At 41.4% G+C, this 16,565-nt stretch overlaps 1 protein-coding gene across 2 annotated transcripts; it reads right to left on the bottom strand.

Moving 5' to 3' along the window:
- Positions 1-1,547: 1,547 nt before the first annotated feature.
- Positions 1,548-12,619, bottom strand: LOC124136249. Of its 2 annotated transcripts, none has more exons than XM_046502120.2 (2): positions 12,404-12,619; positions 1,548-3,382 (listed from the first exon to the last, which is right to left on the bottom strand). In XM_046502120.2, the coding sequence occupies exon 2, from the start codon at positions 3,370-3,372 to the stop codon at positions 2,638-2,640; it is 735 nt and encodes a 244-aa protein (XP_046358076.1). In that variant the 5' UTR covers positions 3,373-3,382; positions 12,404-12,619; the 3' UTR covers positions 1,548-2,637. The 2 variants fall into 2 exon arrangements, with proteins under 2 accessions (XP_046358076.1, XP_046358077.1); XM_046502121.2 differs by lacking the exon at positions 12,404-12,619 and adding an exon at positions 5,408-5,529.
- Between the last annotated feature and the right edge of the window lie 3,946 nt (positions 12,620-16,565).

Below are 16,565 nucleotides of genomic sequence, written 5' to 3'. Positions count from 1 at the left end.
CTGTGGCATGGTATCTAAGTGGGCTGACACTACAAAACGAACATTAGTGGTGACAAGTAGACATCATGCAGAATGTCGCTATATAAGTGTAATAATCTATAACGTGACGTTAAGCTCCACCTCATCTTTAGGGCTCAGTCGCACATTCAGGATTTTTAATGCCGTCCTTGATAGGACCATTCCCGATTAAAATTTGTCAAAAGTCTGATCAAGATCCTGTGATTCGTGGCGGGAAATTCACAAACAATCAGATATTGTTCAGGAAGCGTCCAGATTAAGCCGTTTCTAGCCGAATTCGTCTCGATTCTCCCGTTTTCAATCCGAATCTGATCCGATTTGTATCTTCCGCATGGTAAAAACGACCGAATCTGTCCCGACAGCGTCCATATGCGATCCGACAAAGATCAGACAGTGACCGGACAGTGAACCGACAAAGACGGTTCGCATTCGGCAAGATCTGGACGCAATCTGGACTCATTGGACCAGAAAAGGCAATGAACAATTCATGCCCGTTCATCACGACAGCGTCCCGATCCACAGGACACCGTCCAGACAACACAGGACAGTGTTACGATTTTGATCCGATACAGCAGAACAGAGTCACGACTAGACAAAATCGGCTGAGTTTCCCGAACGTTACGGGACGCACCATACTGTCAGGAGTGCTTGGCCGACCTCTCTGGACCTTTCACGATCCGTATAACTCTGTTACGACTGACTGAGTATGGTTTTACGCCGCTTTTAGCAATATTCCAGCAATATCACGGCGGGGGACACCAGAAATGGACTTCACACATTGTACCCATGTCGGGAATCGAACCCGGGTCTTCGGCGTGACGAGCGAACGCTTTAACCACTAGGCTACCCGACCGCCCCTAAACTCTGTTACGAACATATATGACCGAGTTCAGACAATGATAAGAATTCCAGATCATTGAGGATAGTAATCCGACTTTTTCACTTTTCGTGCCGTAGTGCTGTCTGAGAGAGAGAGAGAGAGAGAGAGAGAGAGAGAGAGAGAGAGCACAGCACAGCACAGCACAGCACATTAAAGTTCTAACACTCAGGCACAATATAGTAAATATTAAATAAGTGAAACTTATTAAACTTATTAAATAAAAAAACTTTAAATATATATGAGGATTGACACATTGTACCTGGTTAATTTTTAAATTGTATATTCCACACTTCTTAAACAAACAAAAGCAATAAATTATTGTTTTCTATTAGTCGTTTAGATTCGGTTTGGATTCCGTTAAAACGGAGCTTGGCTTCACGTCAATCTATCTGAATCTGCTTGCAATAAAATAGTTTTAACTATTATATATTGTCGATAATGTTCAAGGACAATCCGACGATTCATCTTTGCTTCTTTTGGTTTATTAATCTGCGGAACTATTTTGGTTGTGATAGTTTGCTCCAGAACATGATTCTTCATTCTGCGTGCGTGCGTGCGTGTGTGCGTGCGCGTGTGTGCGTCCTGGCGTGCGTGCGTTCTCCATTATGAAATATAATCCAATCCATCCATCAGTATCGTCAATTCAATTTGCCAGTAAAAAGAAGCGCTCTTAAAATATGCATTAAGTTACTCTAACGGTGACAAATTGGTGCCGTGCAGTTTCCCAAGCGCTCATAATACTAGGACAATCGTGTCTATTGCATCAAGATGATTTAAAACATAAAATGCACAAATATCGGCACGAGAAACACAAACAATTCATCGGCTAGTCATTCCTAATGTTTTGTTGATGGCCACCTGGGATGGTCGACAGCCCCAGATGAACACACCATTTACGTGTAGTTCGGTGAATGTGTCATCGTAACTCTGAGCTCTTGAATCGTCGTGTTAATCATCTCGTGTCGTAGATGTAAGTCTGCAACACAATCAACGTTCACTGAACCGCTAACAGCGAGACACAAATAGGGAATAAAATATCAGCCCAAATGTAGCCTACCTATCTACTGATTTGTCACCACCTTATAGAGCATTGCTTGAAACTTTGAATCTTCAATAGTCGTGGCTATGTTAAAAGCGAAGAATTGTTGAATGGTTGATAAGTGTGGTCGTATAAGGAATGGGATCACACAATATACCCATATTGATCATGAAAACCGGGTTGTCTGCGTGAAAATCGAACAAATCAAGGCTGTAACTCAGTAGTGAGTGAATGAGTATACTATGGTTTTACCCACTTTTAGCAACATCTCGGTAACGAAGAACAAGCAAATCAACTAAGAGCAGAAACTCCTCCACAACACAATCAAACTCATTATTATCAGTTCCTTGTAAGTGATTAAGAAGATATCTGAAGTAAATCAGCCAGTCACTTGGAGATATATAACTTCTCAGTGGACGTCTCTGTATGGCCCTTTTCACTGTCTTCCAAAACTGTTTGCAATCACTGTGTTGATTTCTTCATGTGTATGTAAGCCATACATAACGTTGTAGCATTTGATGATACAGTAAACCATAAAGACGTTGACATACAAACTGACTTGACGTTAGGGGTCGCCAATTTTGATATTCCAGAGAGTGGAGGAGGAGTTCCTAATATGCGAGCGATCGGTCCCTAATCAGCACACAAGGTTCGTGCTCTGTGAGATGCACGGGCGTTGATTATAAGAGAACTGGTCTTGCTAGTCTTCATCCTCCGAGGAATCAAGATTGTTCACCCCCCTCTGCATCATCTGATGGAGACGGGAGTCCAATGTCGAGTTGTTGTCGCGGCTGTTGTTACCGTCATCACGTCGTTTTGTAGTCACGCAAATGGTGTTTGGCCTTATCTGGGTGTCGACACTAACATGGTGTAACACCATTCCGCCAGAAGAACTCGACCTCAAGTCATGGCTGTCGGTTTTGTTGGATCTGTCTTGTTTAGTTTCTGAAAACCTGACGTCATTCGACGTTGCTCTGTCATACGCTTCCCGCATTGTCTGACGGTGTTTGTGAAACGGTGCGCAGAACGAATGCGCATCAACGTCAACAATCTTCTCGACTTCCTTCTCTACTTCCGGTTTGGGTCGCCTCCTTGTCTGCGCACGTTTTTCACGTTTTACCTCCATGCGCATGTCAAATTCATCCAGACTCATACTCGGAATGCTTCCTCGTCGTAATACTCTGTAGTTGTGTTTCTGCTCGTCTGACAAACCACGGGGGTAGATGATGGTTTTAGCAGATCTGGGATTAATGTTCGACATGAACTGTTGTAGGTCACTCACAGTGTGCTGGAGTTTACAGGACTTGGTCTTCAACTCCGAGTCGAGGGTATTAATTGTCCTCACCAGGTGGCGCTCGTATGACTTGTTCCTTGCTCGTGCAGCGTCCATGGCCTTCGTGTCCTTCATAGCTGGCAATCCAAACAGAGGATCCATCCCTCAGATTCTGAAACAAATACAAAAGATCACCTTTACGTGTGTTTGTTTGTTTGTTTGTTTGTATGTTGTTTTACGGTAGAATAGATCTCGGCAACGTATGTAGTAAACGGCAACTTAATGCGACTCAGGTTTATTGGTTTGTTTGCTTAACGCCGCACTGAGTAATATTTCAGCTATATGACGGCGGCCTGTAAATAATCTGGACCAGAAAATCATAGGCATCGATCTATGCATTTGGGATACGATGACATGCACCAACAAAGTCTGCGACCCCGACAACCTGATCCCGCTAGTCGCCTCTAACACGGGACACGGATGGCCCAGTCGTCTAGGGCTTCTCTATTCGCTGTCTAGAGCTGCGTTGCTTGGGCACACCAGAAACCTATGGTTGTGGGTTCGAATCCCGGTTCACCCCGATTATGGGGTTTGTCAGCAGTATACCCTTGTTTGTGGGTTTCACCAAGGTGATAAACGTCTAAGGCCTGCATCACTTCATGCTTTCCTACCACATCAAGCTGATACGCCGTGATATACGAGTAACCGGAATACTGTTAAAAGCGGCGTTAAACCCAACCCACTCACTCACTTACTACAAGTATGGGTTAATGTATCAGGTGGTTAGGCTCAGTGACTTGGCAGATAACGTGCCTTTGTACCCGACGGCATGGGACGTTGCTCATATCAATCACTGGCTGGACTGATTCAGACTCGATTACTTACAGGCCACCATCAAATAGACTGGGGGCGGTGTGGTAGCCTTGTGGTTAAAGTGTTCGCTCATCACGCCGAAGACCCGGGTTCGATTCCCGACATGGGTACAATGTGTGAAGCCAATTCCTGGTGTCTCCCGTCGTGATATTGCTGAAATATTGCTAAAAGCGGCGTAAAACCAAACTCACTCACTCACTCAAATAGACTGAATATGGCTCAAAGGTCCCATGCGTCGTTGTTTATAAAATTTAGAATATTTCGCTTGGACCGGATTGGCGGTATAGCATCGCACATAATCCAATCCGAGGCGTCCAAAGTGGAATTTGTGTCCGACGGCTATTGTCCTGAGCAACGTGAACTTATAGAAACAATAAGGTAAATGTCAGTGATGAGGCGCAGTCTCGGGTATATTAATCAGTTGTACATGTATATTCCATATCACTTTTTACATTGTTATTCTGGTATAAACAACACTGGCAGTCATGGTTTCCCCTTGCCTTGATTGGTTAACCTTGTCAGTCCAACATGTATGTGCCATCGAGCGTCGAGGCGGGTATGTGAACAGGTAGTGTAAAAACATGAACTTTGTAACGTCATGAAAATCTGATATACTTGATTGATAGCATTAAAATATACACAGAAACGTCACAATTTACAAGAGATTGATTATCCATAGTCTTGTCTTAGTTCCGACTCTAAATGCCATTCCAACATCGAATTGTATAAGGGGGCACGGGTGGCCCAGTTGTCTAAGGCGCCGCGATTCGCTGTGCAGAGTTGCGTCCCTTGGGCACGCCAGAAACCTATGATTGTGGGTTCGAATCCCGGTTCGCCCCAGTTATGTTTCTTGGTTTGTCAGCACCATACCCGGGCTCGTGGTAAGTGGTAAGCGTCTGAAACCTGCATCACTTCGTGCTTTGCTCCCACATTAAGCTGACACGCCGCGATATGACTATAATAATGTTAAAAGAGGCGTTAAACCCAACTCACTCACTCACTCGAATCATATATACTTAATACAAATATACAATACCTGGACAAATACTTGCATTTCTGTTACAAAATGTAGAACTTATGTCAATTATCACACCGTAAATTCTAAATAAAAGCGAACAAAAACCTTTCCGTATTCATAAGAAATATCTTCCAAAAGCAGAGTCGATTGTACGATGCCGGATTTATCATTACAATTAAATAGTGATGATACCAGAAAAGGTGAGCGTATCCTGCCGCACCGGTGACACCCGTCACAAACACATGCAAAGGCAATGTTGGGGTAACTTTTTCAAGATTTTTCAAGAAGCTACATTAAAATACATACGAGGTGAATCAGGGGGAATCAGTGTTTGAAGTCCGTTCCTCAGGGAGACGCAGATATTAGGGTAGTGAAGCCGCAGGGGGACAGACAGTCTGATATCACCCGCACTACCCACCACAAGTGTTGCTAACTTTGTCCCCAGGGGGTAGGGAAAGAACTCGGTACCCATCAATCATTAGACTTCTCCCCGACGACATATAGAGAGCAAACTTGTGTAATTAGTTAGTGGAATCCTCACCAGGGGGCGGTACAAAACACGTGACTCCCTGCTTATATCAAGTTCGATCTCGTGTCAGTCATCCTTGACTGTTTCCAGAAAGGGGAACACGAATCTGTGGATATCTTGATTAACCATGGAACTTCAGCGTAAATTCTTAAAGGGGGACTACACGGGCTAATTGGCAGTCCTAGCAAGTTTACTTCAAAAACCTCTTTGAAACAGACAATTACCGCTTTGTTTATTTATAAACTATTTTTTTATGTTCGAGACACAATCCAACAGTTAAGGGTTACAGTATGTCAGAGGGGCGGTCGGGCAGCCTAGTGCTTAAAGCGTAAGCTCGTCGGGCCGATGTTCGATTCCCGACATGGGTACAATGTGTGAAGCCATTTCTGGTATCCCCCGCCGTGATATTGATGGAATATTGCTAAAAGCGGTGTAAACCATACTCACTCACTCACTCACAACAGTATGTCAGAGAGACAACGTCTCACGTGGATCTTAATACAACACCAGGATCTAGTATATTACAGATCAGGAGTGAGGCTACGGATCAGGGACCACACCCATCCTATTATCGCGATGAAAGGTCAAGTCTGGGGTTAGCATTATCTCATGATTGTCGTTATATTGACATATGCATAACAACACAACCTTGTTCAACCCTTAAGCAATAAGTACGTTTAAAACGATTGAAAGCAAATTTGAAAAACACTCAAAGATTCATTTATTCCTCTACTTCAATTGAACACTCGTTATTAAATCAGTGGACATTGAACCTATCAAACTACTTATACCTATTGCTCGGCAAGTGGTCGGTCAATCAGGAAGCCATGATTCATATCATATGTTCAGTTATATCAAGTAAGCGCCTGGCACGAACGTCTGTGTCATCATCATCCATTGTAGCATGATTGATGATGATTTTAACTTGAAAACATGAACCTTTCTATGGATAACAACTTCTTTAGTGTTTGAATGAAGGAACAAGAAAGAGCCTGAAACATCGTTACAAAAAAAATATTAATAAAAAGTATCATGACGCCATGTTCATCCAACTTCTAAATGCCTAGCAAAGGCATATTTTGATTTGATCGTAAAACCCAGTTCAAGCTTCAAGTATGTATTAGGTAATCCCTATCTGTTTGAGTTTTGTTTTCACTGTTGTTTAGTCAGCAACATTCCAGTTATATGACCGCGTTCTGTGTGTAATCCAGTGACTGACATCATGAACATCGGTCTATGCTATTGGGATACGATGACATGCATCAACCAAATCAGCGAGTCTGACCACCCCGTTAGGAGAGGGTCATCGTTTTGTGTGGGGCGCGGGAAAGGGGGATCGTGTGGTTACAATAACCACTGACTATGTTTAGTATAAAACACACCTTCCCGGTTTTAGTTATAAATGTAAAACCTTGGGCTAGGGACACACCGAATGCTTTTCTGGAGGTCAAGGCATTACATTTTCAACCAAACCCGGGGAGGCGTGTTTTATCCAACTTACGAACTGTCCAAATTCAAGAAATACCATTCAAAGAAAACATCGACATACCTTATAGTGAAAAAATACATTGTATCGCGGTATAATAGGAATTCGCCCAAAGCGTGCGAGAGAAAAAACACGTGCAGCATGGACTAACTGGAGTCATGACGTGAGAAACTGAACAACTTCTCATCACTTGCCCAGGTAGCTCAGCGGGAAAACAGTGGGTTACAAATCTTAACACGATATGTAAAATTGCAGGTTCGATTCACGTCATGGAATTTTCATGTTATAAAAAATGTAAGAGGCAATTTTATAAAACGTTAATTGTACAACCTAGGTATTACAATTGAAATGTGTTCATCTGGTCCAGGGCATTGTTGATATTGCCTGTCTGCCTTCTGTTTTTGCAGTGTTGCGTCATCAGAGCTTTATACATGTTGTGCTTTGTAGTGTTACGTGATCTCTCTTGTACCAACAACATGAGAAGACCCTGGCACGGATCTAATGAATGTTTCCCCATGCATCGTGAGTGAGTCACGCTAAAGCTGCTATCAATTCCCATCTCGTTGATCTACCGAGGTAAACAGTTCAGATGATGAATTATTTATTGATCGACTGTTAATCCACGTTATCGTTTACAGCAGACACGCTATTTACAAAACTGAAATTGATTTCTGTAAGCGTTGTTTTAAACAATGTCATAATACAGAGGATAGTTGGGGGCAGTGTCAATATTTACAAGATCCAATTACAATACGTTCAGTGGGCAGAAAAGGGGATTTAGGGGTAAATTAGAATATTTATTATTTAACGTATGTCGGTTATTACAAAGTATTGGATCTTCTTGCATGATAGATAAACGACTGAACAGTATTAAATACAAACTGCCTTGGAAACTAAGATATACACATGAAACTTGGGTGTGACCAAAAATATACAAACGTTATCAAAATGTTACAGTCGCCGAAACACTGCAAAGGTCCAAAACAAAACTATGCTACCCGTATCATATACATTACCATCGAATAACTATTCTTGCTTGTTTCATGTTTAGCCACCATCAAACAAACAGGGGCGGTCGGGTAGCCCAGTGGTTAAAGCGTTTGCTCGTCACGCCAAAGGCCCGGGTTCGATTCCCCGCATGGGTTAATTTTGTGAAGCTCATTTCTGGTGTGATATTGCAGGAATATTGCTAAAATCGGCTAAAAACCATACTCACTCTCTTAGCCACCATCAAACATGAGTGTATACTTCTTGTGCCCGGCAGTTTAACATACTCTAGTATTTGGTATCTGACGGAAATGTGTTCACAACTATCTTATTCAAACTTGTTAACAATTCAACACGTTGGCGATTAACATTAAGTAATGAAATGTTTTCACATGGATCACAACATTGAATCTCTAATAATGCTTGTTCTGTTAAAATAATAATATATAACTTAACGTTTAATACTTATAACTGAACATGCATATTGCCCAGTGTTTGTTGTTATTGTTTGTTATACCATGACAATTGTATGCTGTCGGCCCATGTTCATACATTTACGCATGGACAGTCAAACATGTCGTTCACGTTTTGCACAGTAGATAATCATAGCTCGACGTTTGACATCATGCATATTTGTAGATAAAACACATGATTCGATCATGGATGGTGGACGACTCTGGATGGAGGATGCATCTCTCATGAGAGAGTTGAGAAACATTCTGAGGAATGAACTGGACAGGACAAAGGGTTAAGCACGCTGGCTTCCAAGGCTTATGACTCATGATCAGAAATGCTTCATCTCTCGTTTTGTTGTTGTTGTTGTTGTTGTTGTTGTTGTTGTTGTTGTTGTTGTTGTGTTTTAACGCCCCACTCAGCAATATTCCAGCTATATGACGGCGGTCTGTAAATAATCGAGTCTGGACCAGACAATCCAGCGATTGACATCATGAGCATCGACCTACGCAATTGGGAGACGATGACATGCATCAACCAAGTCAGCGAGCCTGACGACAAGCATAGTCGTCTCTTACGACAAGCACAGTCGCCTCTTACGACAAGCATAGTCGCCTCTTACGACAAGCAGTCGCCTCTTACGACAAGCAGTCGCCTCTTACAACAAGCACAGTCGCCTCTTACGACAAGCATAGTCGCCTCTTACGACAAGCAGTCGCCTCTTACGACAAGCACAGTCGCCTCTTACGACAAGCAGTCGCCTCTTACGACAAGCATAGTAGCCTCTTACGACAAGCATAGTCGCCTCTAACGACAAGCACAGTCGCCTCTTACGACAAGCATAGTAGCCTCTTACGACAAGCATAGTCGCCTCTAACGACAAGCACAGTCGCCTCTTACGACAAGCATAGTCGCCTCTTACGACAAGCATAGTCGCCTTTTACAGCAAATCATTTCTTGTAAGAATTTACGTCGTTTCGAAGCGGACCCAGCTGATTTTGTTGAGCGATTTGTAACCATGGATGTGTCTTGGGTTCCTCACTACCAGCCAAAGACTGAACAACAGTGAAAGCAATGGAGACATCTAAAGCAAAGTCTGTTCCATCAGCTGGCAAGGTTATGGCTTTGGTGTTATTGGGATTCCAAAGGAATCCTTTTGTTGAACCACCTCCTGGATTTTAATACCATCAATGGTCAATATTATACTTATCTGCTCAGGCAACCGTGCGAGAATATCCAGGATAAATGCATAATCAGGCTAAGAACCTTTCAGTCACCCCTCGTACGTTGCACAATCATCGAAATATGGTCCTCACCCTCAATATACCCTTCATTGCAAAACTGGCACAATCTCGTTATAGTATAACCCCGGTACCTGGAACCTGACCCAAAGCGACACTTATTGCAAAACTGTTATTAATCTAAGATATAGTTCACTTTCGAAGACACCTTTGAATATATATAAAAAGACAAGGCAAGGGAATAACCAGTCTCGATTATCAGACAGAGATATCATTTGGAGTAAAGGGCAAAATAGATGTATAAATTAATGAATGGACCACTGAAAATCAGTGATGACACCCGGCGTTCGCGAAAAAGGTAAGCATGTAGCACCCGGCATTCACACAATTTGAAGAAAGATTGATTCATGGTTAATTTCTTGTTTTTGAATTGCTGAAAAGGGAGACATGCCAGGTTGTATATATTTTTGTTCATTGTTACATACAGTGTATGCATACATATACATGGCATGGTCTGTAATGTGTGTACTCTGGCGAACTGTACATTGTTATCGGGGAAGTTAGTATTTGCATATTAATGTTTTGCTTCATCACGGAGTCAGGGTAGTTGGTATTTACATATAAATTTGTAGCCTTATCGTAGCCTTGTTAGCAACACAGGATGAAGGTAGCGGACATGTGTATGCTAGTTTATAGTTTTATAATAGCCTTGTTAACAACACAGGATGAAGGTAGTGGATATGTGTGTACTAGTATATAGCCTTATCATAGCCTTGTTAACAACACAGGATGAAGGTAGTGGATATGTGTATACTAGTATATAGCCTTATCATAGCCTTGTTAACAACACAGGATGAAGGTAGTGCATATGTGTATACTAGTATATAGCCTTGTCATAGCCTTGTTAACAACACAGGATGAAGGTAGTGGATATTTGTATACTAGTATATAGCCTTATCATAGCCTTGTTAACAACTCAGGGTGAAAGTAGTGGACATGTGTATGCTTGTATATAGCCTTATCATAGCCTTGCTAACAACACAGGATGAAGGTAGTGGATATATGTATACTAGTATATAGCCTTATCATAGCCTTGTTAACAACACGGGATGAAGGTAGTGGACATGTGTTTACTAGTATATAGCCTTATCATAGCCTGGTTAACAACACGGGATGAAGGTAGTGGACATGTGTATACTAGTATATAGCCTTATCATAGCCTTGTTAACAACACGGGATGAAGGTAGTTGACATGTGTATACTAGTATATAGCCTTATCATAGCCTTGTTAACAACACGGGATGAAGGTAGTGGACATGTGTATACTAGTATATAGCCTTATCATAGCCTTGTTAACAACACGGGATGAAGGTAGTGGGTATGTGTATACAAGTATATAGCCTTATCATAGCCTTGTTAACAACACAGGATGAAGGTAGTGGATATATGTATACTAGTATATAGCCTTATCATAGCCTTGTTAACAACACGGGATGAAGGTAGTGGACATGTGTATACTAGTATATAGCCTTATCATAGCCTGGTTAACAACACAGGATGAAGGTAGTGGATATGTGTATACAAGTATATAGCCTTATCATAGCCTTGTTAACAACACAGGATGAAGGTAGTGGGTATTTGTATACTAGTATATAGCCTTATCATAGCCTTGCTAACAACACGGGATGAAGGTAGTGGATATGTGTATACAAGTATATAGCCTTATCATAGCCTTGCTAACAACACGGGATGAAGGTAGTGGATATGTGTATACAAGTATATAACCTTATCATAGCCTTGCTAACAACACAGGGTGAAGGTTGTGGACATCTGTATGCTAGTATATAGCCTTATCATAGCCTTGTTAACAACACGGGATGAAGGTAGTGGATATGTGTATACTAGTATATAGCCTTATCATAGTCTTATTAACAACACGGGATGAAGGTAGTGGATATGTGTATACAAGTATATAGCCTTATCATAGCCTTGTTAACAACACAGGATGAAGGTAGTGGGTATGTGTATACTAGTATATAGCCTTATCATAGCCTTGTTAACAACACAGGATGAAGGTAGTGGGTATGTGTATACAAGTATATAGCCTTATCATAGCCTTGTTAACAACACGGGATGAAGGTAGTGGGTATGTGTATACTAGTATATAGCCTTATCATAGCCTTGTTAACAACACGGGATGAAGGTAGTGGGTATGTTTACAACATGGAATCAGGTACAGAGGAGCGTCTGGCAACTGGACACTGAATTTCATTAGTCGTAATCAAATCACTCTGATATGCAATAACCAGTCCCCATAGAACATGTCTGTGAGAACGCACCCAACATAACCCCAGTCATATCAATATAATCACACATGGTCAAATATATGTATAGCTTTATATTGACACTTACATGAAAGCTATTATCATCGCGTTACGTCTCCCATGGTGTGTATTTGGTTAGTGCTGACACGCCTATTGATGGTGTGGGTATACTCTCAGGTATAGAGACATTCAATACCCCCAGATCACACACCGGCCCACCTCTTCAGTATTATCACCTCCACCATTTAGTTAACACATGAGAGTAATATTAATTATGTTTACCTTTATAATCCAGGTGAATTTCTTGTCTGTACAGTCCAGAGATATGTTCTTTGGGGAACAAGGTTTTACGCGTCTTCTACACGGGAAACAGTTTTAAAGGTTTCATAAAGCGCGGATTGAACCCCTTCCTAGGTGTCAACGCTGATGTAAGGAGGGAAGATCCAGCTATCTCCCCACCTTGAAAGTAAAGGTAAGAGTAGATCCGACAGCTACTCAACATTCTCAGGTGAAAATCAATCAATTCAGACGGGTAGACAAGTGCTCGTTAATCCTCTTTAACATAGCATTGATCGCGCTCTCAAGGCATAGAGGGACGCTAGGAAAGGGGAGGAGTGTATTGGCATAGCACTCGTCCTTGTATGCAATTGAAGCCATAACAAGAATATACCACAAAGTTTACTTACGAGCATATTTGCTTCACTACCTTCAAAGTTTCTAATGAATTCATATTCTTCATATTGGATATAAAATGAACAATAGCCAATAAATAATGTAGTATTCGTCCCAGTCGATATTACGTATTGTTCGCTGTAATGTTTTGAATGGCTATAAACAATGTATATTTGGACACGATGACACACGAGACGGGTGGGTGTGTATTCAGTATGGGTCTGGTGCTTTGTGAAGCTACCCCCGTCATATACAACCCCCACCCACAACGCTGGGGATACCGATCTGTCCTCAAGCACTGAATTGTAAATTACTTTAGCGAGTTGTGCTGGACTGTTTGTCCAAGAGATCTCAGGTCTAGAGAGTTGCGTGGTAGTCGTCACTTTTTGTTTCATTAGATTTCACCTTGGGGGAGAAGTCTGACAGGTGGGAGTGTTGATTTAGGAAAGAGAGCTATTTTTATCCTCGCGCGTCGTTGAATGCGAATTAGTGGATATATGAGGTAGTTTGCCTCACGCGTTTCCATGCAACATTCGGGTTGTCATTAATAATGAATTATGTTCTTGTTAGTGTATAATTGCTGGCAGTTGGGATGAATAATTTTACAAACTTAGGGAATTACAACTTTGATTTCCGAATGAAAACATACAGGGACATCAAATGAAAACGATACTCCTACTGGAACGTAAATATATTTCAATTTGGAATAATATGTAAATATTGTCAGAATGCTAAACATGTGTGCTTGCCACGTAGAGAAGATCCCAGCTATGTGTTTATACTTAATGTTTCTCCCGACAACAAGTTGGGAGCGTATATTGTGCATGATATTGCGCTGAGGTCAATATTGTCGGTCAGTGTTCGTGCCTAGTTGGCAGTGAAGTTATATATTTCATCCAAAGCAATAGAATGAATGTGGTGGCTTGTTCTCTGTAAAGGGAGGTAATACTACATGCGAGCATTGAAAGGACACTGGATATGTGAGTGAGTTGTGTTTGACGCCGCGTTCTGTTCAGTTGTATCACGACGTGGCAGCTTAATGCGGAGGAACGCCGGACAGTTACGGGAGTCGTACACGTTTACTATAGTTTGAACCCGAGGAGTTTGCCTGATGCATACCGAGAATCATCATCAGGGGGAACCTGAAATAGGTTTACACTTGCCTGGATCAGTCTCCGTCTTATCATAATAACATGTTGTCACACAATACCTTAATCGGGCAAAAAAACTGAAATGCAAAAATAAAAATTTAAATTTTAACATTGTTCCGAAAGAAAATTGCAAATACAGTAAACTACGGTTATAGCGAACATGCTTATAACGAACTGACGGATATAACGAACTTACTTATTTGGTCCCGACTATTTGCTGTAGTTATTATGTATATATGCTTATAGCGAACTACGGTTATAAAGAACTAAAATTAGTAGTCCCCATGAGTTCGTTATAACCGTAGTTTACTGTAGTGACTGCGACCAGTCTACAACTAATGTGTGCATCTTTGCTAAGAGTTTACTCGGCCATCTTCGACCAATAATATGAAGAGGAGGCCGATTGGATGATATTCAACTAGTCCTTTGTAACTGCTGCGACTTGCTCTCACATACAGCTGCAAAAGTTTGGAACTGGTGATGTACTTCTTGCTAGTTTTACGAATTTTCATCATCCAAACGTCTCATAAACATTACCTGTTTGTATTATTCAGAATATATATGTGTTTAATATCAAATTACCCAAAACATCCCAGTGTAATCGATGAAAATCCTGAAAATTATAAAGATGTGGGATTTTTACACAGGACTATAACAGTTATTCATCCATTTTGACTGGGCTATTTTCTATGAAGAATGTCATAGCTAACCCTACCATGGATATTTACAATGGAACCAGCATCTCCAGTCGGTCGGATTTCTGTAAGCTGGTATCTACCATCAAAGGAAATATCTGCAGGGACGTATGTAATCGATGTTAGCTAACCTAATGACAAAACAGATAAGGATTTGGTTAGGTAACGGCCGTTCTCTCAGGCAGGTCAGCTCTGTAATCCGTGAACTAGTCTCCACTTCTGACATACCGGTCAACAAGTCTAAGGACGGATTACGTGACTGTTATAAGTTGAATTTCATCGGAGATAGACAATGTTCGCATGATTTCTGAAATATTCTCAAGTTAGTATCTATGCATGACGATCAATGCTATGCCTGGACAAATAGATATGTGTTTGTTGAGCAAAACTAGATGATCATATACATATTTATTTTTTTATCATGAGTGAGTGAGTTGTGTTTTACGCCGCTGTGAAGATTATTTTAGTTATTTCGGCGTGTCGGCTTAATGTGGAAGAGGAAAGCTCGAAGTCATACAGATCTCAGAAGAAGTCATACAGATCTCAGACGAAGTCATACAGATCTCAGAAGAAGTCATACAGATCTCCGACGAAGTCATTCATATCTCAGACGTTTACCGTTTTGGTAAAACACAAGCCTGAACATCTGGTTGAATCTTGGATTCCAACCAACGATTGCAGGATCATGACAAGTCTAAGGGACGCAACTATGCACACATTTAATTGAGTGATGTGACAGGAATCAGGCATACTGGTCATAGGATTCATTCCGACCTTCACCTCACTACAGGTATTATACATGATCGTCATTAAGGTACACGGATCGCGTACTGATCTAATTTGCGATACAATTTTACCTCCCTTACCTGTGTCAGGATCCGCTGGTCAGAGGATGGAATCCAAACCCGTGTTCAATGGCAAACGTGAGACCTTCTTCACTGGGGCTTTCCTTCCATATCATTTAACCCACCGTGATATAACCGAACAAAAACTCCTCAAAACAGTATTAAATACAACCCATTATCCCCGATTACATCAACATTCGTATCGTCTTACTCCAACAGCCGTATATTGTTCTATTATCTGTCGTTTTGGAACCCGTCTGTTTTATTTCTCAGTTGTCACCCGTGAAGATCCGGGTTAGAATTGATCTTCATCAACCCATATTTTTTAAAGGTGACTAACGGGGTCGGGTGTCCTGGCTCGCTGACTGGTTTGTTGTACGTCATCATTTATCATCTAAAACTGCTTCCCACAGGAGATCTCGCTTGGGTGGGATCAAGCGAGATCTACATTGTAGATATCGCTTTTATAAATCACTTCTTCTTTTCCGCGTATTCCGATTTAAGAATGATATTGGATGATAAATAAAATCTCACCCTCGTGTCTTTTGATGTCAAATATATCAAGCCTCGGAGTTTTTCCACTTTCATCAACTCGGGCGTGATTCTCTATATCCCAGTTCCTAGGTCTATGCTCATGATGTCAATCACTGGGTTGTCTGGTCCAGACTCGATGATTTACTGATCGCCATCATACAGCGGGAATATTGCTGAATGCGGCGTCAAACAATACAAAACCTTCATTTGTCAGTGATATATTCTCAGGACTTGAAAGGTAGGTAGAAACCAGACTACCGTTGAACGGTTTTTCCACTTACACTTACATGTTATGCTCATTGTGTTTGATTGAAATCAAACCCGGGGTTTCGCCATCACGAGCAAACACAATCAAACTAGTTGTCAAATATTACGTGAACCGCACCTAAAATCCTCCGCCGCTCGCGCCGTGTTAAGCTGTACCTGTTACACGGCAAAAAAGAGCATGACTGTTATCTGACTCATCAGTGACAAAAAAAAGTGTCCAATGTAGTTCCCTCTTTTAACTTGTACAATATGTTCCCGTGTTTCTTTTTAGGTGAACAAT

The sequence above is a fragment of the Haliotis rufescens genome, unplaced genomic scaffold (genome assembly GCF_023055435.1).
Source record: "Haliotis rufescens isolate VD_foot unplaced genomic scaffold, xgHalRufe1.0.p SCAF_121, whole genome shotgun sequence".
In the NCBI taxonomy this organism is placed as follows: domain Eukaryota; kingdom Metazoa; phylum Mollusca; class Gastropoda; order Lepetellida; family Haliotidae; genus Haliotis; species Haliotis rufescens.
Note: the sequence above shows the minus strand (reverse complement) of the source record. Positions and strands in the feature narration are given on the sequence as shown.

Bases quoted from the DNA above. Each gene is read 5' to 3' on its own strand.
- LOC124136249 (XM_046502120.2), bottom strand. From the start codon at position 3,372: ATGGATCCTCTGTTTGGATTGCCAGCTATGAAGGACACGAAGGCCATG.